Raw genomic sequence first — 22,940 nt, forward strand, 5'->3', positions numbered from 1 at the left:
GCCAATAGCTGTTGAGGGCGGGAAGATCCGGCCGGTGGTTGGGAGGCGGGGGAGAGGGGCGGGTGCAGAGTGGCGGTACCGTGCGTCATCCCTGCGCGCGCGCGGCGCCTGGTGGCTGGTGGCGGTCGGGGCTGTCGGTGGCGCGGCGCGGCGCCGTGCGGCCCGGCTGTCCGGCTCGGCGGTGGGCTGTGGGAGCTGGGCCGCCGCCGCCGTCCCGTCCCGTCCCGTCCCGGGCCTGAGTCTCCTGACGGCGGCGGTCCCTCTTCCCGCAGGCTGCAGCCGCCATGAACCAGTTCAACTTCGGGTCGGGTGCAGCGGGAGGCGGCTTCGCTTTGGGCGCGCCGAAGACGACGGCCACAACGGCCACGACCGGCTTCTCCTTCTCCACGCCTGCCGCCTCGGGGGGCTTCAGCTTCGGGAGCGCGGCCCAGACGCCTGCCAGCAGCCAGCCGGCCGGGCTCTTCTCCTTCAGCAGGCCGGGCACTGCCGCGCAGCCTGCCAGCTTCAGCTTCGGGACGCCGGCCGCGGCCACCGCGGCTCCGGCAGCAAACGTGTTCCCGCTGGGGTGAGAGGCCCGGGGGTCGGCCGGTGCCGGGGTGGGGGTGTTGGCTTTGCTGCGCGGCCCTGGCCACTGGGCAGTGCGAGTGGATGATGTCCTCCTCGTTGCTTTGGAAGCGCTTTGCAAGAAATTCTCACGGGAGCAAACCTGTTGCTCTTGTGCCTTAGAATTGCTGCTAGAATGGCATTAGCGCATTCGGAAGAGTGTTCAGCGAGACCTGTTATGTGACGATGCTGACTTTTTCAGATGGGTATTAAGAGTAAGCTGTTCCACACTTCAGTCTGTAATAATTGGGGTATTGATGCTTGCATGAAGAAACGATAAAACTTTGCGTCCGAGCATAAAACGTCTCGTCCTTTCTGATGTGAATCTGGAGCGCTCAGAATGTTTCTTCAGCCAAGTGGGAGCGTTTTGTCCTTAGGAAAGGCTGTAAGCTTTGAGGTGGTTCCTCGGAACTGCTGTTGTCAAAGCTTGCCAGATGGGAGCAGTGGGAAGGGAGCTCAAATGGGGACTGGCAGTAAAAGTTAGTTGACAAAAATAGTCTTATGTAGAGGAAGTGAAAAGGGTGCTTAGGAGCTGAGAGAATAAGCAACTTGACTTACACTGCCATAAACGTCTTCTGGTGCCTGGATGGGTGGAGGTAGTTAAGGGGGAGTCAGTATGAAGAGACTTAGCAGAGGATCGGAGATGACAGGAGCTGCGATGCAGTCTTTGTCAAAATTGAAACATAAACCTGGTCAGGTGCACGCCTTTTTGAAAGGTGGTTTCTGGTGTCAGCAAACGGTCTGTAAGAAAGCCGACTCAGTACTTGACTGGATGTATGTCTCAAACAGATTGGCTTCTTTTCTTTTCTTGTCTTTTCTTCTCTAGGGCAAATGCACCAAAATTAAACTTTGGAGGCAGTACTGCAACTCAAGCTACTGGAATCACAGGGGGCTTTGGATTTGGTAGCTCTGTACCAACCAGCGTGCCCTCAAGTCAAGCAGCAGCCCCTTCTGGCTTTGTGTTTGGATCTGCTGGCACCACCACCGCTGCCACCACTGCTCAGTCTGGGACAACTGGAGGGTTTACTTTCTCCAGTGGTACCACAACTCAGGCCGGAACAGCCAGCTTCAGCATCGGCACTGCAGCTCCGCAAGCAGCGCCCACAGGGTTGACCTTTGGAACAGCGCCTGCAGCTGCTGCCACCACTGCTGCCACCTTAGGAGCTGCAACCCAGTCGACAACCCCCTTCAGCCTTGGGGGACAGTCCGCAGGTGAGTGCCTGGGCTTGAAATGGCAGCTGTAGTCAGGAAGTCACAGTCCTGTGAGCACGGAGGGCAGCTGGGGATGGTGTGGAGGTTCTGCAGCCTCCTGCTTCTGCTGGTGTGAAATGAAGCGAGTGGCTGGAATCAGTGGTTTTTCTGCTATGCTCGTCCAGGGTCTTCGGTGATGAGTAACAACTGCTGTTCAGCCTTTGGGTTTGGAGAGCGAGGCTGAAATAATTTTACCAGTGTGTGTAGAAGTGCCAGCTGCATTTGAAGCACTTTTAAAATGTTTTTGGTGGGTTTGCTGGTGCGGAGGGAAAAGGCTCAGAGTGGTGGGGAGGGCGCGCCGTAGGATGCGCCCGGCCCCCAGTGCCAAACCAGTGTTCACCTCCCTGACGGCAGGAACCTGCCCACTCGTCCGGAGTCCGGCAAAAGTCCGGTTTGCAGCTCTTGATTTACTTGTTGGTGACAGTGCAGGCCTTGGAGGGAAGGTCGTCAGCTCTGGGGTGAGTGAGGGTGATGTTCATCTGTGTTAGAATCATTCTTGAAAGTCTTTTTACGTAACGAGCTTGTTAGCTCTAGTTCATTTCCTGGATAACGCAGAGTATTTGTTACATTGAATATTAATGGTTTTTTGTATTCTTCTTGCTTCTAACTTGACTATTGCTGTGATCAGTGGAAACTACAGTGTCTCCGTAGTAAAAGGTTCGTCTTTTCCTTTTACTTATGCTACTTGTTCCAGGTCTAAACTTTGGGTCGTTGCCTTCAACAGCGGCCACCAGTGCACCCACGGCAACGCTGACCACTAGTACCAGCCAGGGACCCGCTCTGTCCTTTGGAACCAAACTTGGAGGTAGGAGGTGATTTTAGGAAATAATTACTTGAGACTTCGTGAATCTGCTGTCCTTCTGGGAATTGTTTTCTAACCTGGAGTCTGGAAATAGGCTAGAAGTGTTTGTTACCGTGAATTAGCAATGGCATCAGTAATCCGTGACAGTTCATACAGCCATTGAACTTGGTATCCTGTATTTTTTATTGCGTCCGACGGGCCAAATTCTGTTCTGTACTTGTTGCTGGACCGTAGTGGAAGGGAGTTTAAAGGGTACATTGGAAAAGAGACAGAGTTGAGGTAGAATAAGAGGAAAAATAGCTTAAAATCTATAAAAAAGCGGTGTAGATGGGGACATTTGTGTCCCATTCTCAGCATGATTCTTCTGAAATGGGCGGGAGCTTGATGTGGTCTGGGTGTACAAGATGGACGCTTTTTCTGTTTGTAGTAACATCCACAGCCGCTACAACTGCCTCTACCACCACAACGTCCATTCTTGGTTCAACGGGGCCTACGTTGTTTGCATCTATAGTGAGTTCTTCAGCACCGACGTCTTCTGCCACCACGGGCCTCTCACGTAAGACACAATGTACAGATTTTATCTGTTGGGGGCATAAATGAGCAGCATGGTTGGTGCTGCCTGTCGGTAGTGGAGCTGCAGATGCTGGGGTGATATGGGAGAATTCAAAAGGCCAGCTCTTCTCTCTGTTTGCCACCTTCTCTCTTTGTGGTTTGTGGCAAACTGCCTTCAGTGGTGAGGCATGGAGGGTTTTGTTCGAACCAAAGGACGCTTTAGATTCAGAGTGGGCAAGAAGCACGGGGCAGTTTTAGTTGTATGTGAATTTTTTGTTTCTCTGTCCGGGTAGTATCGGCACAACTGAGCGTTCTAGTGATGTTTCAGCTGCTATCCTCCAGACCCCAGTGCCTTGAGTCTCGTTACGTCTGCCTTTGACTCTTGCATTAGGTGTTCATGCTTCTTTAAGAACAGTGGCCTGTGACAGTGAAGGTGCAGTGTGCTAAAAACAAATGTTCACACAGCTATATGTTTGCAGGTTCCTCTGGTAATAACTGGCAAGTTTCCTCTTGCAAAATTATTTTTATGGCAGGAAATAGTGTCTGTTTTCTGATGGCTGTAAGGCAGTAGCCCAGGTTTGAAGACAGTCCTAAGCTTGCTTTCTCAACCTGCAATGAGATAGATGTTAACGCTTCAGTTTCCTTTGATTATGGAGACTAGCTACAGTAAATGTCGCTGTTTACCAGAGTTAATACAACTGTTCCATACATAATGCTGTCTCACACCTACCTCTGAAAATTTAGGCAGCTGCTCCCAAGGACCTTCACAAGTTTTATGTTAAAGCCATGCTGACTACTTCTAACTGGTCAGCTGCAATTTGTAGATGCCACATACACCAGCCTAACAACTTGTATTTTCGGTAGCTCTACGATGCTTGCATTGCTACTCCAGTTCCAAAGCTGACCTTAATCTTGGTGTTCAAGAATGCTTTTAAGCTAATGGGCATTCTCTGTTTATCAGGATGTCTGAAACCTTGTTCTTAGATGATAATAGGTGGGATGTTTCCAGGCAGCGGAGATGCGGCCAGCGTGTTTCCTGTAGCATGTGCAATTGTATTGCTTTAGCAAGTAGGCTCGTGCAGAGATTGCATTTCCTGCCTGCCAGTGTCCAGTACCCTTTGCTTATTTTAGCATTTGATAGCAGTTAAATGTTAAATAATTCAGAATAGGTACAGAGAAGTCACAATAGCTTGGCACCTGGGTTGATAAAGTTTCCTGGAAGAATCGCAGAGCATTCTGGCTATTTTATAGCTTCAGCCTGCCTTTTTTCATGTCGTGTCTGGATGATCCTTCACCTGAACAGTGATCCTGGTTAATACAAATAAAGACCAGATGGAGATGGGTGAGCAGGCAGGGTAGAGCTTTTCTGTAGGGGCACTGTATTTAATGGGTTGCGCAAACTCTTAATGTTGCCTTCTGTTTACAGTTGGTGCCCCTTCCACTGGGACGGCCAGTCTTGGAATGCTTGGGTTTGGATTAAAAGTTCCTGGAACAACAGCTGCTGCAACAAGCACTGCCACTAGTAAGAACCGGATGCTGATATAAGACTGTATTTCTTTCTCTGATCCTCCTTTTCCATCTCCCCAAATGCACAGCTGCTTATGACTTCTGAGAGCGTGTCCACAGCAAAGGGACTTTGGGTGAAGGAAGGCCCGTGGGCTTTGATGTTCTAGTCTGGAGCAAGTAAAGTAAAGAGACTAGCTGCTCCTTCTCTAGCCTGCCTGTGTAGGTGCAGAATTGCTCTAAGAGGTGAGGGAGAGGTGTCCTGGTGGGGGACGGGAGAGGCCAAAGGCTTGTGGGGAGTGTTAGGGAGAGATGTTTTGTGTTTCAGTTCTGCCCCATCAATCTGTTTCTTCCATATTATGAGTTTCAAAGTGTTGGATTTTGTTAACTTTTCTTCAAAAAAAAAAAAAACCAACCAAACCCACAAACAAAAGCAGAGATGAATGCTGTATTTAAGTGGCAACCCTCATGTGAAAAGTTGCAGTGGAATTTGCTGCTGCACAGTGTTGGGATTCAGGACTGAACATCCTTTTCTGGATGCAGTTACCGGTCCGTTTTCAGTGTAATAACATGGATGCTGCTCAGCTCTCAAGGTCTTTCTAAAGCTTGTTTCTGGAGTGACTGTGAGGAATCGGAGCTCAATGCCTAGAAGTGCCGTGTGACTGGCTGACAGTACCATCTGATAGACGCTCTTAGTTTTGAGAAAACGTAGAAATCTCATCTTCTGCAAAGATGCAGGAGAGGAACTGGGTGTGCTGGTAGTTACTAGGCCTAATATTAAAACGTGAGGAGATTGAGAGGGGTGTGTGGGCTAATGCTGTGTTTCTTTGAATAATGCCCAGGTTAAGTGCAGGCTGCCGATTCCTCGTTTTACTAGAACTGCTAGTCAGGTGTTTACAGTCCACTGCTTTTCTGTCAAGATGTGCTTCGTTCCCTTCTTGACAAACGTGGGATTTGCTTTTTGTTTAAGGGACCTATTTGAGCTTATACAGCACTGTGCTTAGAGGTGTATATGGGGCCTGTTCTCGATTTGTTAGATAGCAGATGTGTCCTCTTCTGTTGCTTGAGTTGCATCTCTTCTTTCAGGCACTACTTCTGCTTCTGGCTTTGCTTTGAATCTTAAGCCATTAACTACAACTGGTGCCATTGGAGCTGTGACTTCTACAGCTGCCATAACCACAACAACCACCACCAGGTGAGTATTTTGTTACAACCAACTATTTCCCGATTGGGGCAAGAGGCAGTATTAATGCTGGTATCTGGTGGAGGAAAGGGAAATGAGTGTTGTCATGTTTATATTTTGGTTTTTGATGTTGTGTTCTGTACTGTCTCGCACTTCTTCTCAGCGCACCTCCAGTGATGACTTATGCCCAGCTGGAGAGTTTGATAAACAAGTGGAGTCTGGAACTGGAAGACCAAGAGAAACACTTTCTCCATCAAGCTACGCAAGTTAATGCCTGGGATCGGATGCTGATAGAGAATGGAGAAAAGGTAGGGTGACGTCCAGTGTAGCCTGATTTTGCTTGCTTAGACGCTTAAAGGCCTTCAGTGTTACAGATGCAGGAAGCCATCTAGAGGGACTTCCTACTTGTAAAAAAAAAAAAAATGTGAATTATATCTGGAAGCTTTTGAAAAACTCACTGTGTGTGTCTATTCTGGTCTATAGGCAGTGAAGCTTGGGAGTCTGTTCTGTGAGTTTACACTATGGTAACAAGTTATCTTAGGGTGGAGCTTTGAAAGCCAAACCTCCATTTTTCAATTTTTGGTCTGTAAATCTTTATGTAACTGTTTCTTGTTTCTGGGAGGTGTTTGTACGGTGCTGGCTTTCTCAGTTCCCCCACTCTTCTTTTATGAGTTGACTTTTGAGTTTTCATAGTATAACTAAGTATGTTCTGTTTCCAGATTACTTCATTACACAGAGAAGTAGAGAAAGTGAAGCTTGATCAGAAGAGGTACGAAACTATGAGCACTTGAGATGATTTTGTTTCTCTTTTTGCATCTTCTTGCGTTGTGGTATGGCAGACCTAGAATGTATATCACCTCTAAGTGGAGTAGTTAACACTTTCTCTTTTCAGACTGGATCAGGAACTGGACTTCATTCTGTCACAGCAGAAAGAGCTTGAAGACTTGTTGACCCCTCTGGAGGAGTCTGTGAAGGAACAGAGCGGGACTATCTACTTGCAGCATGCAGATGAAGAACGGGAGAGGACGTAAGACAAAAATCTGCTTGGAACATGTAATGAGCAGGCTAATGTGGTGATGATCAGTCAGCAAGAAGTAGACTTGGGATGCATGACAGTACTGAACTATCAATGGCCTTTTTCAAATATGTAATCCTGTTTTCTGCATGGCAACTTAGATTTTATGCATTAGAAACAGGGCAGTTGCAACTGGAAGCCCTTGAATGAGCATGAAAAGCTCTTTGGATGTTGGTCTAATCAGCTGTCTGGGAAAAGGCTACTAATTTTGGCATAATCTCTGAATGTAATGGTTATTTAGTGATAGAAGTGATGAGAGCAGAATGCACTGTGTGTGGCTCGGGCATCCTTGTAAGCCTTAAGTGTTGAATTGTAGCAGGGTAATTAAAAGAAGTGTTTGTCTGGTTCAGGAGATGGGAATCTTGAAGAACCTGGACTAGCTGGTTCCTTCAGTTCTGACAAAACCTTCCAGGAAAGCCCTCCACACTATTGCTTGTGTGTCTCCATGTATCTATCGAGAGAGAAAGAGGTTAGGAGTTACTTCATCTGTGTGATAGAATGCCTCTCATGGTGCTGTTCCCACGTATCTGCCAGCCTTGGCTGAAAGGCGTGGAAGCTAATTCTGATTGCCTGAAGTTGGTGTGACTGGGAGCAGGTCTTCTGAAGTTCACTTTAAATATTCTGACCTTGGTTCCCATGTGTTTTGCAGCTATAAACTGGCTGAAAACATAGATGCTCAGTTGAAGCATATGGCGCAAGATCTGAAGGACATCATTGAGCACTTGAATACATCAGGAGGCCCAGCAGACACGAGTGACCCGGTAAGTCCCAGCTTTATTTTTTGTATGTTGGTAGGAGACAAAGGATATTTAAACAGTTCTAACTCTTAATTTGTCCACTCGTGGATACTCTGCTGCTTGTAGTTTCAACCTTGGAAGGGTATTTTGTTTAGTCCTTGGGTTGGTTCTCTTCTGGTAAAACTTGCATTATAACACAGCACAAGCCAGCCTGACTCACGTATTTACTCTGCAGTTCTGTTAATAGTTTTCAAAGTATCTCATTCTGGTATGAACTCTGGTTATTTGCTTGTTGCCTAATTTTTGCCTAGATTACAACTTGTTTCAGAGGCATTTCTTAATGTTGATCCAGCTACCTGCTCCACTGCTTGCATCTTTCTTGTGGCACATCTAAATTTTGTTCAGAATGCCCTCCGTAGCTGCTGATAGTTTTTTCCTTATACTACTTTTGTATCCTCATGAAAACAAGACCTGAATTACCGTCTCTTTGTGATAAGTATTAAATTGATCTCGATACTCCTTGTGGGTTTACTGAGAAGGTTTTTTCCCAGTAAAAATTTCCCTTCAGTATTGCAGAGTGAGTTTTTTCCCATTCCCTTTTACTTTTGCCACCTCAAGCTTAAGGTGATTAATGTTGTGGTGGTTCCTAGGTCTGAATTGGAATAAGCCTAAGCCACAGGCGTATACTCTAAACGAGTCTGTTTTCTTGATGGTAAAGGGAAGCAAAGCAACACAGTTGCTGCACAGATGTGCCTGGGAAAGTGGCTGCTAAGTTAGTGGAGCTGTACATATGAGAAATTTGGTCGCATCGTGTTCCAAAGGCAGGGACAAGCAGGCTGCCTTTTAGTGCTCTTTGTTTTTCTGTACCATAACATATGACTTGCACCTTCTCTTTCTGCTCAGCTTCAGCAGATCTGTAAAATTTTGAATGCGCACATGGATTCATTGCAGTGGATTGAGCAGAACTCAGGTGAGAGTCGTCTTGCAGCTTTTTGGTAAATAGAAAGCATGTAGCATGTGTGCAAGTGTTTCTTGAGCATAAATGAATTCCTGAAGATCCCTGAGGAATCTTCGCCTCCTCACCTTCAATGACACAGTCCCTTCTGTGCTTGAATTCTCCTGATGTGCATTAAAGGCCTCTGCTGAGAAGTAATTCCTGGCAACTGCTAATGTTTCACAAAAAAGCACTGCTTGAAATGTGTCTGTGCGAACCAGAAGACTTGAAAACCTTATGCTTTGTTCTGTCAAACTAAGGTTAAATATTTCAACTTCTAAAATGTTGTGGGGTTTCCCTTTGGAATAGGAAAATTGGTGAGGAGGGGTGTGTGTGTGTTTAATGTTACCATCCTCCTTGATAGTGTAGTTACTGTTGTTTCTTGTCTTGGATTCACCCTTAAGTGGTATACCATGGTGCCATACTGAAAACAAACAGAAGAAAGGAACTTTCCTCACAGGGAGTGCCTCCTTGTGAGGGATTCAAGAATTCGACGCGGTTTTGATTTTAACTGGTGTTAGCAGCCACATGGGGGCATGGCAGAATAAAGCAGCGCTCCTCTCACCAGCACCAAATTGCACTGTCTGGCTGCAGCACTGTGAAAGTGCTCGCACCTGGTGTACTTCTCAGGTGAAAGCAGGCATACTACTATCCATGTTTAAATAGTATTATTGGCTCAGGTCAGGATTTAATTTGGCTTTTTCTTCCAGAACATACATGCTAACTTCTGCATTCCAAACATGCCTTTATCGGGAAATCTGGTGCAGCTCCTGTGGCATCAGAATTCTGACTTTACAGAATGTGTGAGAAAATAGCAACCTGTTTCCTTTAAATTTTCCTAGAAAGGAGACGCATTTTTGGGTCTCTTTGCAGAGAGTGACTCTGTCATTCAGTACCGAAGAAATTGTCTTATCAGTTCATAACGATTCATTCTCTTTGCTGGGAACTGCACATCTAAAGAAAGAGTTCATCTTCAGTTCACCTTCAAACAAGAAGGAAGCAATAAGCCTAAGAAACCGCAGTTTTTAAAAAAGGTTAATGTGTGTGTCTGTTTCTGTGGGGTTCTTAGCAAGGAGAAGAATTCCTGTTACTGTGTGCACTTAAACGGTACGGTGGAAAAACGATGCAATTTTGAAGTAAGCCTTCAAGTAGCCCTTGCCATTAGTAAATTGAGCAGGCCTGGGAAGGACACATTCCTTAACCTTCTTTTTGTATGAAATAAATATTAAAACAACCCACAAACCAGAACTAGGACATCTGCGCTGTAGGTAACGTTATCAGTTTTGGTTCCTGTGGAACACCTCCAGGACTGTTTCACAACAGCCAGGGATCTTTTCTAGGCATACTCATACACAGTGGCTGTTAACTTGTCTGACTTGTTCAGCAATTATGTGCAACTGTGGCACTTTATTCAAATTACTGTTAACCTGCACTGCCACAACTAAATGGACTTGCTGAACACGGACGCAGGGTGGTGCTGCTTCCACAAGTGAAAGGAGTGTTTGGACAAAGCCTTGTTCTGACTTTCTGCCTCTTCCTGAGAGAACCAGGAGGTCTTTGCTTTTGTAGTTACAACTGAATTCCGAGTTGAGCGAGAGAGATCTGTGAGACAGTGAAGCAGGCTGCCATTTTATGCCATAATCATTTTTGCATGGCGAATTTTTGGGAAGTGGCAAACTGAAATGCGTTGCTTCCTATGTTACTGGAAGATTCTGGGTTTGGCGTGCTGGACAAAATAAAACCTAACGTGGAATATCTGCCTCCAAGCCACAGGCTGACATAGCCCTGTTGAATAGCTCAGCCCTGTTGAACAGCCGTAGCCCTGTTGAATAGCTTCTGATAAGCTTTCATGGAATGAAATTAGAGATTGCTTTAGCTTGTGCCAAGATATTTTGTATATTGCGATGCCTGCTGCATTTAAAGTTGATGATCAATCAGTGGCTTACGTATTTCCAAATCGGTGATCTGCAAATAACAGATGATCTGTGGTGTGGCTGCAAGTCCTCTGCAGCTGTTCTGTGCGATTGCACTGTCTTTTCTGTGTCTGCAGTTAGAAGCTTGCTATGGCTGTGTGATATCCTGCAAGAAAATACGTATATACTTCTAACGGATTGTGCGGTTCACCTGTAATTTGCGTAATTCAAAGCGAGTTTAGCAGGAGGTGGGTAGGGGAAACTGGTTTATACAGCAGTTGCTTTTCCTCAAGCTGCAGACCGGCTTGCCGTTCCTGTCAGGGGGGGTTTGCTCTGCTCTCTGATGCAGTGCCCTGAAACTACAACAAAGTGGCATGGCAAAAAGCGTCAACAACACGTCCCAGCGCTCTTCCGTTTCTGCCTGCCAGTCCCCGAATGCCTCAGAATACTTTTTAGACAATCTTCTTTGCCTTGGAGGGTTAGCAGTGCTTTGTGTTGGGTTTTCCTCCTTCTTTGTGCACTGTCAAATCTGAGTGACCGTCAAAATGTTTTTCTTTCTCCTTCTGCAGGCTGAACTGTGCAGGGTTGTGTTCTAGGGTGATTGTGAGATTAATCACTTGTTTCTCCCACAGCCGTGTTGCAGAGAAAGGTAGAAGAGGTGACAAAGGTTTGTGAGAGCCGCCGCAAGGAGCAAGAGCGCAGTTTTCGGATCACGTTTGATTGAATGACTCAAAGTTTGAAGGGTTAACCTAAAATCTCCAAGAAAACAGAGGTGGTTGGGGACCTAGGTCTCAGCTTATGATCTGGGTTTGTTTCTTTTCTTGCAATAAAATTTGTTGTTTGTTCCAAAGCCAGTCTTTGCAGTGTCTGACCTGGCATTCACCCGCTCCAGTCTGAGCGACTGCGTGAAGTTTGTGCTGAAAGTACGTGCTCTTCGTCTCTGTTCTTTATGACTGCATGCAGACTGGTGAGATACACAAATGCTGCCCTTGAGGGATTTAAGCAGTATGTGACTCCGCGGCTGAGCTCTCCAGTACTTAAATGTGACTTGACTATGTTCAGTTGGGACTTCAGAAGCTTTTATTCAGGTCCTTACAGAGGTGGTTTAATGAAGAGCTGTCCTCAGAAGGAGCTGCAGCAGTCTGAGAGACTCCAATTCCTCATGCCGCTAGCTGGAGTTTGTGTTTAAATTAGGTATGCTTCCACTTCTGAAAGCGGGCCTTGTTTTCTGTACTTTTGGCAATAAAGTGCTTTTGTGCAGGTACCTGTAAGCGGGATTTCTACGCAATTAAAAATTATTAGATGTGCCAGTAGAAAAATGGTACTTGTGTGGTGATTTGGTGTAGTGTAGCTTGTTCGGTTGCAAGGGTGCGGGAAAGACGATGGTCAACAAGTCTGCTGCGAAGACTTTTTAAGAGACAGAGTCATATCACTGCTTTTTGATAAAGTGTGATTGTAATGCACATTCCAATGTATCTTTACTAATAGAGGGAAGTGAACGGTCACATACTTAGCAGAACTGCCCTCATACTCAATTCTCCGTTGCACTTTATGCTTCTGTTGTACAACATGCTGAAGAGGCGCAAGTGATGCGTAACGGGCTTTACGTTTACCATCATCTGCCTGCACCCCATCTGCCTTGTCTTATATATTGTCCCCTGGAAAAAAGGGAAGAGTAGTTTACTGACCTTAATGTGAGTTAAAACTTGAGTTGCTTGTTAACTTTTTTTCCCTGTGTGCAGATTTAATTGTTTTTAAAGGAGAGGGAGGGGAGTCTCATGGATGCTATAGAGGAGACTGTTGTTGAGGGACATGTGGGGAACCCTTGCAGAGGGCTCCAGCCACTTCACTATGGGTTTTCATCTGGGAGCGGAGCCATTTACCTGCCTCAACGACTGCTAGGAGTAACTGAATTTTAACTTGGGGGCTTGCAGTGAACTGGAAGATGGAACTGTCAGGCAACCCCAGTGCTCGGCGGCGGTTTTCCCCCGGAGCAGGCCCTGGCGATGGCGCGGTGCCGCGCCCGCTCGGCCCTTCCGCACTACGCCTCCCAGCGGCCCCTGCGCCGCGGCCGGGCGGCGCTCGCGGGCGCTGCTGGGGGTTGGAGTCGCGGGCGGCGGCGAAGGCTGGAGGACCGCGGCCATGCGGAGGTGAGCGGGGCGGGCTCGGGATGCGGGGCTGGGAGCGGGCCCGGGCCCATCTCCGCTGGCTCCGGGCGAGGTTTCCTCGTGGTGCAATGCAGCCAGTGTGGAGCTCGTGTCAGGCTTTGCTCCGGGTGACAGCACGGCCCGGGGATTCATCCGGCGCCTCACCGGGCACGACGTTCCTGTGGAGACGGCGATGCCTTGGAAAACTGCTTTTCGGGGGGTTCGCCGGGGTGTCAAGCCCTCCTGGAGCTGCCGTGGTCCCAAAAGTGGCAGCGAAAGCTTTCACCTGAAACTAGGCCCTGTGCCCACCCCTTGCCGGTGCAGAGTCAGCCCAAAACAGCTTCCCGGGACAGGAGTGGGCTTCCCCTCCCAGCCCACGGAACGGCTGAGCCGAGCTGGTGCTAATGGCCTGGTTCTGTGGCACCCAACGGCTCGGCAGAAGCCCATGGTGTTGGAGCACCGTCTCCAAAAGAGGGGTCAGCAGGGCCCCCGCTGCCACACGAAAATGTGGGGTGACGATGGATGCAGTGTCTGTCTGCGGGGAAGCAGGTGACCCCAGGAAGGGAAAAGGGAGCTTTCCATAGAGTGCTGCTCAAATTCACTGTTTCTCTTCACCCTTCACAGTTTTCCTTCTTTCTTGACTCATTTGAAACTAGCAATGTCTGTTTAGCTACTGATACAAAACAACTTTCCAGCAATAAAAATAAGATTGCATGTGATTTTTTTTTTTTTTTTTTAAAAAAAGGCTGCTTAGGGTATTTTTAATGTTCTCAAAGTAGTCCCAAATCTGTTGGCTTTTCTAGTTAACATTAGTGGGAGCTTTGGTCAAGTAGTTTTGTTTCCTTGTTGTGCTTTAAATCCCGTAAAAAACAGTCAAGGAGGTGGAAAGGCTGTAGCGGTGGTGCATTTTGAGCAGTGTTTTCCTCGTTGCCTTACTGACCACCTCCATGCTGTGCTTGTGTGCCCCAGGGTCAACAGCAGCTTGTCCAGCGACGAGCTCCTCCTGGAAGACTTGGAGACGGAAGGAGAGAGGCAGCTGAAGAGCCTCCTTCACCACCAGCTCGATACCACTGTCTCCATCGAGCAGTAAGTCCTGATCTGGCCCTGGGGGAGCTGCCGAGGGGGCTGGTGAGCAGAGTCTGGCCATGTTAGAGGCAGCAGCAGTGTCTCCACACCAGGGCCTCCTCCTCAGGGAGATGTTTGGTGCAGGCTGTTGTCTGCCAAAACAGCTGCGCAAACCCTTCCTCCTTTGCTGGTCTCCTGCCCGGACACCTCAGCAGGAGATAAGTGCTTCTTGTCTCCTGGAGCAAATGCTGGCGGTAACTTATTTTCACCCATTAGGTGAAAATAACTGATTTGCCTGGGCCAGATGCAGGGGTGAGTTTCTAGGCTGAAGAGCTCATCCCCACCAGGCTGGCCTGCGTTTGCAGCTGCAGGGTGTTTGGTGTTACAGTGTCATGAGGTGCCTCCTGCCCATGTTGGGGCAGCTTCCTGTCCTGCAGGATCTCATGGGCTTGGAAAAGGGTTGGGAGAGCGCGGCTCAATTGTGTTTTGGAAACACGGCATCTCTGCCTAGGTGCAGCAGGACCAAGTGTGGTTGGGGGGAGAGGCCAGCCCCTTCCTATTCCCCTAGTTCCTCAGTGCTAAGTTGTTTCTGCTCTTCTGTTGTTTTGGGTTACAGGTGCAAGTCAAAGCGGAGATGCTTTGCACCTGCAGCTTTTTACAAGCCTTTTGGGGAAGAGGCTGCAGGGGCTTTGACCTTGTTGCAGTTCCAGGCCCTGCAGGAGAGCAACAAAGAAACTGCCTCCCTCCGGGAACTGGGGCTCTCTGACTCGGAGATCCTGCTCTGGAAGAACCGGGCTTCAACAGGGAAGGTAGGCATGCTCTGCTCTCATGTGAACGTGGTCAGGTCCCTCTAACCCCATGGCCTGTGGCACCCTGTTAGAGAATTCAAGTCCTTTGTAAGTCCTCTGGTAAAGAATGGTCGCTCCATGTATCTCTTGCCTTTAGGCCAGCATGATCCCCCATTTCTTCTGGCCTGTTTTCTTTGGTGGAATGGTCTGTGCTAAAAGCTATGGTGGAGAGAACAGTTGGTCTTTTGGAACACAGCGGGACCTGACTATATTTCTGCCTTGATGGTCTCAAGCAAGTCATTTCACCTGTTTATACCCGTGTAAGAAGGATTTAAAGGCTGGAGGAGAAAAAAGAGGAAACATTTCAGAGCGCCTCAGCCTCCTCCTTTTTGTATTCTGACATGTGCCTAGATCCCATGGCTGGCTTGGGGTAGCTGTCTGTAGGGAGGGTTTTCTATGTTCTCCTCAGGAGCTTGCAGATGCTTCAAGAGACTTGAAACAGCCACATAAAAATAGCAGTGCAGAGCTGTTATGCCAAGTGTGTGATTGCAATGACGTGCTCCTCTTTGGGTGCAGTTTGCAGCAGAGCAGTGCCAAAGCAGGTTTCTCCTCTTCCCCTACCTTCACCAGTTTTTTTCATGTTCCAGAGATAAGGGGCTTTCGGGGTTGTCCTGTGTCAGGTGCACTGGAGTGTCCTGCTTTAATTTGGTAAACCAGAAGGTGCAAAACAGGACTTGGGCTGACCCTTGGCTTCCCTCTGTCTCTCCTCCTCTTCCTGAGCGATAGCTGTGTGCAGGAGGAAGCTGTCTGCAGTAATCATGGGTTTGCCTCTCTTCAGCTGAAGTCATTACTTGCTTTGGTGTTTAAATGCAAACCCAGCCCTGGTGTGGCCTGCATTAAAGCTTGGTTTAGAGAGGGTGGTGTTAATTTAAGAATGAAAATTAATGTCACCAGTACCAGCTGTTTTATTTGGTATGAAATCAGTTCTGGGATGTTTAGAAATAAAGATTAGCATGGAAAACTCTACTCTGGCAGAAAGAACCAGTGATGTTAGGGTACATCTTCTACAGCTCACGAGAAGAGAATAATATTTAGAGAGAAAGCCCAAGTCAGGTAGCGATGTGCAGCTTTGTATGTGGAGGCCCCAAGTGAAAGATTCCACCAAGGAGGAATCAGCTGAGACAGAGAGGACTTCAGATTGCCTGTGGAGCTCTTGGCAAAGTACTGAGTGCAGGCTTCTGTTATTTTCAGCTGCTAAGTTGCAGCTTTTTTGAAAACAAAGTACTACAAGTGATTTCCCGGAATTGCTTTTCCATATAAACAGCCTTTTGTGTCCCAGGGAAGCTGTGAAATGGTGAATGGAAGCCATGCAGATGTGGGCCCATGCAGTCAGGTGGGAAGGGAGAGGTACCCATAGGAAAGTCTTTGTTAGATTGTGGTCAGTGCAGGGAGAAAGCCTCGTTTCTTGCCTGAAGCAGAAGGATCTGCCACAGCAATTCTCGAACTGAATCTGAGAAAAGAATATCCACCTACAGCCCCATAAAAGTGTATTCTCTGGATTCTGATAGGGGTGGATGGTGGAACAGAAATGCCTCTCCAGAAGTTGGGGTATGTGTCTCTGCTTTGGCAGCATGAGTCTGGTGAATCTTAGTGCCCTGGCCCTGTGCAGTGAGGCTTATTTATACAGGAATGCTCGCTCATAGCCAAGTTAGCTATAAGGTCTGTGCTGCAGTAGCTGGGTGGTTTCTGGGAGCTGGCTCATGTGAAGCTGGTCAGGGGTTTAATCCTCAGCATAAACGTACCCTCGGGTGCCAAACAGCAGCTTGGTGTCCATTTTTTAGCAAATAAGGTTCTCTCAGTGATGCCAGGGTCATAGACCAAAAGCTTGGTGGAGACATGAGCTCAGGGATGCTATAGGCATGGCAAAAGAAATGCCAAAGGGGGTTTGTGCAGTTACTGTAGGTGGCCTTAGAAAAATGGCTATAGCTGGCAGAGGCAGGGACTGCTGGAACAGAGGGACACAGGTACCATCAAACAGTGAGGCCAGGGAAAGGAAAGCAGCACAGAAAGGTCAGGAGAAAGGGACTGTTTCTCCACTTCTCTCAAGAACTGAGACTTGCTTGAGTGGTTGTATTTCTGTCCTACCCTTGCAGTAACAGGACCTCTTGGTGACCTGCTCTTTGGGGGATGGTTCCTAGTTGCACCCACTCCAGGGCCGGAGGACGTGAAGTTTGACTGCTGGCCGAGTCTCTGAAAAGGAGGCATGTGCCGTATCTGAGCAAAGCTGTGCCTGTCTTCCAGGGCTCTGGGCTGGGAGCAGCCCCAGAGGCCACACAGGACCGACTCCATGCCATCCAGGAGAAGATGGAAGAGCGTCAGCGCATACTTGCTCTGCCCCAGAGGTTTGCTGGCAGCAAGCAGCTGAGCCGGCGGGAGATGGAGATTGAAAATGCCCTCTTTCAGGGAACAGACCGCCACTCCTTCCTCCGGGTGCTCTACCACGAAGGTTTGTGGCTCAAGGCTGTTCCTGCCTTTGCTCTAGCATGGAGAGCTGGGGTGTGTGGGAGTCCAACACATTTCTGTCTGGCTTTCTGTCCATGAAGACATGGTTCTGTTTTGGCACTGTGTGGGAAGAGATATTTTCCTCTCTTACATGAGCAGACAGAGAGTGGGCTCTCTGAAGGGTTTAATATAGAGGCTTATAAAGTCCATCTCTGTTTGGAGAGCATGGATCTCGTTGACGTGCTGCATGTACTGCAGAGCCCAGCTTGGTATGTGGAACAGCAGGCGCGGTTATGCTTTGGTAGAGCCCAGAGGCCCCCACTGAGCTGCACTGAGTGACACCAGGTGCCTGTGTGGGGCTAGAGATTGTCCCTTCTCTGATTTAACTGCACTCTTAACAAGGGTGGGAGGGAAGCAAAGGCACAGAGCAGGAAAGAAGAGGAGTGACTTGTTACAGGCTTCTCCCAGTAGCCGAGGTGGCATTGGAGCCCAGTTGCTGATTCCCAGTACTGTGTCCACAGGATGACAGCAGTTCTCGCCCCAGCAGTGTTGTCCCCAAGCCTCTGGCTTAATGTGACTTTTCTGGATGGAGAGTGAAGTGTTGTCCAGAGATGGCAAAAACTGTTCCAGTCTGCTTTAGCTGGAGAACATGTGGGCATGAAGCTCCAGCCCAGATTGATTTTTGTATGTAAAACAGTATTAAATAGAAGATGAGGACGAACTTCTAAACTCCAGCTCCTAAAACACTACTTTGATCAGTGTTGACGCTGTTCAAGCTGTAATGTCCAGCTGACCCAGCGTCCTCTGGCCCCTGCTCCCTCCTTTGGTGTCAGTGTTGTGGCATTTAGCAAGACCAAGAGGCAGCAAGGTTGAGGCTTGTAGGCTGGGAGATGCCCCTCTCACTTCTGTCCTCAGTTCCATTAAATAAAGGAGATATCATTGGTCAGTCCATGCCATGGACCTTCTTTAAACCCAGGAGCTTAATCTGATGTTGTCCCTGGAAGCAAAAAGTTTACATTCCACATAGTGGTGTAGAAAGGCAGTGTGGCACATCCTGGCCATGCATGCAGGAGGAGGAAGGTGTGTTGAAGGAGTCACTAGAATATGCTGAAATGTGGCTGCAGATATGCTAGTGAAGACACCTCTGGAAGAAATGAGCTCTGTACAAAGCACTGGTGGAGCTGCTGCTCTCTGCAGGTTCATCCTGAGCTGGGACACTAGCACTTGCTGGCTGCTGGGGCTATTCTTCTTTTAAATAACCTGCAGGGCCTGGTTGGCAGATGCGTGGAGGCTGGGTCGGAACAGAGTTTCTCCTGTCTGTGTCTCTCCCTGCAGTCTGTGCGTTTTCCAGGTTCTTGGTGGTAGTCACATTACCATGTTTCTCCGTTGTGGATTAGATGACACTCAGAAGAGGGTAACAGATGAAAAGGACCCCATGGTTCATCTGGAGAGTGTTTATCAAGAGCTGCTGAGCAAGAAGGGGCCTGAAGAAGTCCAGCCTATCAAGAGTGACCCATGCTTGTGCCCTTCCCTGGCCCCGCAGGGGCCTGTGGCTGAGAGTCATTGCTTCCAGACCAGGAAGAGCAGGCAGAACAGGCAAGAAGTCCCAGCCTTCCTGCAAGAAGGCCCCATCAGTCCCCTCCAAGGCCTGTGATTATCAAAGAGCCTGTAGAGTTTGTCCCGGAAGAGGAGATCTGCAAGAACCGTCTCTCAGAGGAAGAACTCCAGAATATACCCAGGTTCTCATCCTACCATCCTGGGGAGCCCAGCAAGGTACGTTGAGATGAACCAGAATTTTTTCTTCTTCCTTGCTAGCATGCCATGAAGCTGCTTCAGCATGCAAAGGCTCCTCTTTGCTGTTGCCTGGAGGGTGCTTCGTTGATCCTCCTGGCCAAGGGAGAGCAGCCTCCGCTCTGGGAGGGAAGAGGACCTTTGGCTCTCGGGGGAAGTTGCCCGGCCTGTCAAAGAGCTGTACTTCAGACCCCAGCCCTTCCTGGCTCTGGCAGGTTACTAGTCAAGATGCGCTCTGCCTGTTTGGGCCTGACTGAGACAGCTGTGATTTTACTCAAACTGTGCTTAACTGGTAGCTGGAGCTTGTTTCATTTTATAAATAACTGGAGCTATCAGCACTTGGCACAGGCAAGCATGATGATGCCTTGAGTCCAGAGCTGCCTTTCTCCGTACGCCCACCTGTCTTCCAAACTCCACCGTTAGCATGTGGGTGGAAGGACTCTGGGATGGCAGAGGGCTGAACTAATTCATACCTTTGAGGTGTATGGACTTGGGACCAGGTTGAAAGGTGTCTGTGTGGCACAGGCTGGCTGACCCTCTTTGTCTCTGGAACAGGTGCTGTATTTGAAGAATCTGAACCCTCGAGTGACGATGAAGGACCTAGTGTCCTTGTTTGCTCGGTTCCAGAAGGAGGACAGCCCACCGATCCAGTTCCGCCTCCTGAGCGGCCGGATGAGGGGTCAGGCTTTCATCACCTTCCCTGGTGAGTCACTGCCTCCTGCCTCTCAGTTCTTCCCTGACCCACGAAGGTGCCACATCTTCCTGCAGGGCACTGGGCTGGCACCAAGCCTGCTCTCCAAGGAGAAGGAGAGGAGTTCACTCCTTATTCTTCCTATCACGTCGTAGTCTTTTCCCTGAATTGGAAGAGGATTCATAAAAACAGAAGGGATGCAGTCTGTTACGTGCCATATTTATATTCAGCACGTCACTCTGGCTGGAGGATCCCAGCACCACGCTGTATTGCAGTGCAGGCTGAGGGTCCGTGAGCCAGGAACATGTGTGTGAACACCACGTGTGTCTGTGCCAGAACTTGCCGTGTAACCTGCGCCCGTTTTGCTTTCTTGTTGCAGATATTCAGTCAGCCCAGGACGCCATGCTGTTGGTGAACGGGTACAATCTGCAGGGGAAGCCGCTGGTGATTGAATTTGGGAAAAGCAAGGGGCATTCGCCAGAGGCTGACTCTGCCATCCCCTGCTCCTCTGCTGGAGAGAACCCCCCTGCCAAGTAAGGGATGGATAACGGGAACCTTGTGGATTCGCATGGGCCATGGGAACTCCTTGGTTGTAATCAGGACAGTGAAGGACTTACGGGAGTTAACATGCAGGTCCATAAATGTTAAAGTGGGAAAGGGAGAGAGCTGGGGACTAGGCTCTTCCTTGAGAGAGATGGGCACTGTCTTTACACTTTTGGGGTGTACTGGCTTTTTCCTCCTGTTCTACGTGTGTGTCTGCCTTCTCAGCCCTTTGTGGCAAGGAACGAGGGAGGAAACTATGTAAATAAATGTATTTATTATGGTATTTCCTTAGTGTGTGTTTATTCACCTTTGTCCTGCGCATGTCTTCTAGAGCCAAGTGTGCTGCACTCTGCTGATGCGGGACTGTGTGAGCAGAGTTCAGTCCTGGCCTCTGTGCTGGGAGCTGGAGTACCTGACCGGTGCGGGGTCTGGTGGCAGCAGATACATTGCTTTAGGACAAGAAAAAAAGGCTGCCCCTTTTCTTCCAGACACTTTGGCTGCACAGGTATCTAATTACACAGGTGCTTTATGATTGCAAATATGTCTTGGCTCCTCACTATTGATCCCCATAAAGCCCTGTGGCATGGAGGATGGTTGCTCTGGTGGAGTACCATTGTGGCAGACACCATGGTTTATCTGCTGACCTGTTCTAGTGCTTTTTGTGAACAAGGCAAGCTAATGTCAGATGCTTCCCACAGTATCCCAGCGCTCCTGGGAGAGCAACATCCAAGCTCTTGATGATGGTGGCTGAGGGAACTCAGGCTTTCCCAGCAGAGCCAGGTTGCAGGCTTCCTCTGCGTACCTAAATACAGCCATGCGGAGAAGAGGAATGTTCCCAAGAGCCGTTGTTTTTCTCCCTGCTGCCATCTCCTCCTCCAGGCTGCATGACTCCCCTCACGACTGTCCTTCTGGTAAATGCACTTGCAACAACACACAGATAATACTGATCTGGCCAAGGCTGCACCGGATCTACAAGGAGGTGATTCTGATTCAGAGCAAACTGAAAAATTGAAAGAGAAAAGGGGCTATGGTGTTGCTGAGCACCAGCTTTCCCTGGTGCCAGCTGGCTTTGCCCTGTCCAAGCTCCAGAGGAGCCAGTGTCACCGTGGGGTGGTTCTGGGCCCCAGAGCTGTAAAGAGACCACACTCTGCCCACCCTGTCCCGGGGGAGAGCGGGGCCATGGCGGAGGTAGACCCCCGGGGCTGTTTTCAAACTGATCCCTGGGAGAGTCGCCCAGGCCTGTCCGGACCACGTGCCCCTGGAGGTCTGTACCTTGGGTTGAGGCTGCTGCCAGCCATCTGCCCTGGCTGTGGTTTGCTGGCACAACCCCTGCCAGCCCGGCCTGAGCGCTGGGACCGCCACCGGCCTCTGGTTTCTGGCACCTTCACCCCCTGAGGGGAGAGGCTGGGGCCTCCCCACGCGGTTCCCCCGGTGCTGCCGGCTCGCCCCTGCTGCGGCTCAGTATCGGGTGCCGCCATCTTCTTGTACGGTACTGGGCGCCGCCATCTCGCCGTGCCCGGTGGGGGAGGGAGGGGCGTTAACGCTTTCAACCGCCCGCCCGCGTGGGCGCCGCTGTCGTGCCGTAGGGCGGCGCCGCGCAGCGGCTGCCATCCTGCGGCAGGCGGCGGGCTGAGGGAGCCGGGGCGCCGCTATGGCCAGCCAGGCCGGCACCGAGGGGGATATCTGCCTCCGCCCCGCCGGCACTGACCGCCGCTGTCTGTCCCCAGGGATAAGCCCCCGCCGCTGCCTGCAGAGCTGCAGCACCATCTATGCACGACCCTTCAGTGCCGTGGCCAAGCTGCTCGGAAAGCGCCGGCCGCCGTGGGGAGAGGGGCCCCAGCAGGGCCCCACCGGCCTTGTCCCCGGACAGGGCTCGGTGCGCCCTGACAGAAAGTCCGTGCCCTGCGCCCGGGCTTCAGCCCCGACCCCAGGCCGGCCAGGGTGCCAGAGGCGTCAGTGCAAACTGTGGTGTGTTTTTAAAAAAAAATCCACACAGATTTACTAAAGAGCCTCTCCGTAACGTGCCTGATGCACTGAGGGATGTGGAGATCACGGAGATTTTATTAGTAGTTACTGCAGTGATTGCTGGGTGGATTTGCACAGCTCGCCCACCACTCCCTCAGCCCCGGCAGCAGCGGTCCCTGTTCGCCCGCGTCCAGCCAACATCGCGGCATGTCCCCGCGTGCTTTCTGCTGCCTGGCTCTGGCACGCTCGCCCCGCCTCGCCACTGGGAACAACGTTCCCTGCTGCCCGGAGGTTTAGCCAGTGTGCCACCTCCCTTCCCAGACACAACCTCATGTTTGGAAGAGAGGAGGTTTGGGAAACTGCTTTTGCTCCTTGGAACTGACCTGAGGGCAAAGATGGTTTGGGAGGGAACAAGGGTGAAATAATGTTATTTCTTACTGCCTAGATTTCTTCTTTCCATAGACAACGCTTCACATCACAGCGTGACAGCTAAGCTTTTCTGCATTGATGTTGCAGAGCAAAAAGGTCACCTTTGTCTAACTTTTACGAATAACAGGACAGGAATGAGTCGTCGCAAACTCTACCACATGCTCAGGTAATGAGCTATGAGCCCTCCCTTATCCTGCTGGGCTGGATTCTCCTCCTGTGAGCATTGCCACTGGCCTTTGGCTTCCTATTGTAAGCATCCAGCATTAACGTATACACCTCTCCTTCCTTCTTCCTTACCTTCCCAGTATGCAGAGGTGCAAAATAACTGCTCTTATATGTGTGCACAGTCTGCCTCAATGTGTAATGGGTGGTTGTAGGGATGGTTCATGGACTCTGGTGCGGGTAA

The 22,940-nt window shown here is 49.6% G+C and overlaps 2 protein-coding genes across 2 annotated transcripts; both read left to right on the forward strand.

Annotated features, from left to right (window-relative positions):
* Positions 1-174: 174 nt before the first annotated feature.
* LOC127019482 (nuclear pore glycoprotein p62-like) lies at positions 175-11,463 on the forward strand. The gene is made up of 12 exons (XM_050901522.1): positions 175-565; positions 1,430-1,815; positions 2,549-2,659; positions 3,084-3,212; positions 4,635-4,730; positions 5,798-5,906; positions 6,058-6,202; positions 6,614-6,663; positions 6,787-6,921; positions 7,619-7,730; positions 8,610-8,676; positions 11,246-11,463. The coding sequence occupies exons 1-12, from the start codon at positions 285-287 to the stop codon at positions 11,335-11,337; spliced, it is 1,713 nt and encodes a 570-aa protein (XP_050757479.1). The 5' UTR covers positions 175-284; the 3' UTR covers positions 11,338-11,463.
* A 1,271-nt stretch (positions 11,464-12,734) lies between these two features.
* On the forward strand, positions 12,735-20,423 carry RBM41 (RNA binding motif protein 41). The gene is given in 8 exon segments (XM_050901697.1): positions 12,735-12,763; positions 13,730-13,846; positions 14,442-14,634; positions 16,915-17,119; positions 18,513-18,644; positions 18,647-18,888; positions 19,462-19,609; positions 19,977-20,423. Coding segments are annotated over 8 exon segments (1,203 nt in total). The 5' UTR covers positions 12,735-12,755; the 3' UTR covers positions 20,135-20,423.
* The last annotated feature ends 2,517 nt before the right edge of the window (positions 20,424-22,940 follow it).

Source organism: Gymnogyps californianus, chromosome 9 (assembly GCF_018139145.2).
Source record: "Gymnogyps californianus isolate 813 chromosome 9, ASM1813914v2, whole genome shotgun sequence".
Taxonomy (NCBI): Eukaryota; Metazoa; Chordata; class Aves; order Accipitriformes; family Cathartidae; genus Gymnogyps; species Gymnogyps californianus.

Bases quoted from the DNA above. Each gene is read 5' to 3' on its own strand.
- LOC127019482 (XM_050901522.1), top strand. From the start codon at position 285: ATGAACCAGTTCAACTTCGGGTCGGGTGCAGCGGGAGGCGGCTTCGCT. The intron at 2,660-3,083 runs GTAGGAGGTGAT...TTCTGTTTGTAG, and splicing joins CTTTGGAACCAAACTTGGAG to TAACATCCACAGCCGCTACA. The intron at 4,731-5,797 runs GTAAGAACCGGA...CTCTTCTTTCAG, and splicing joins TGCAACAAGCACTGCCACTA to GCACTACTTCTGCTTCTGGC.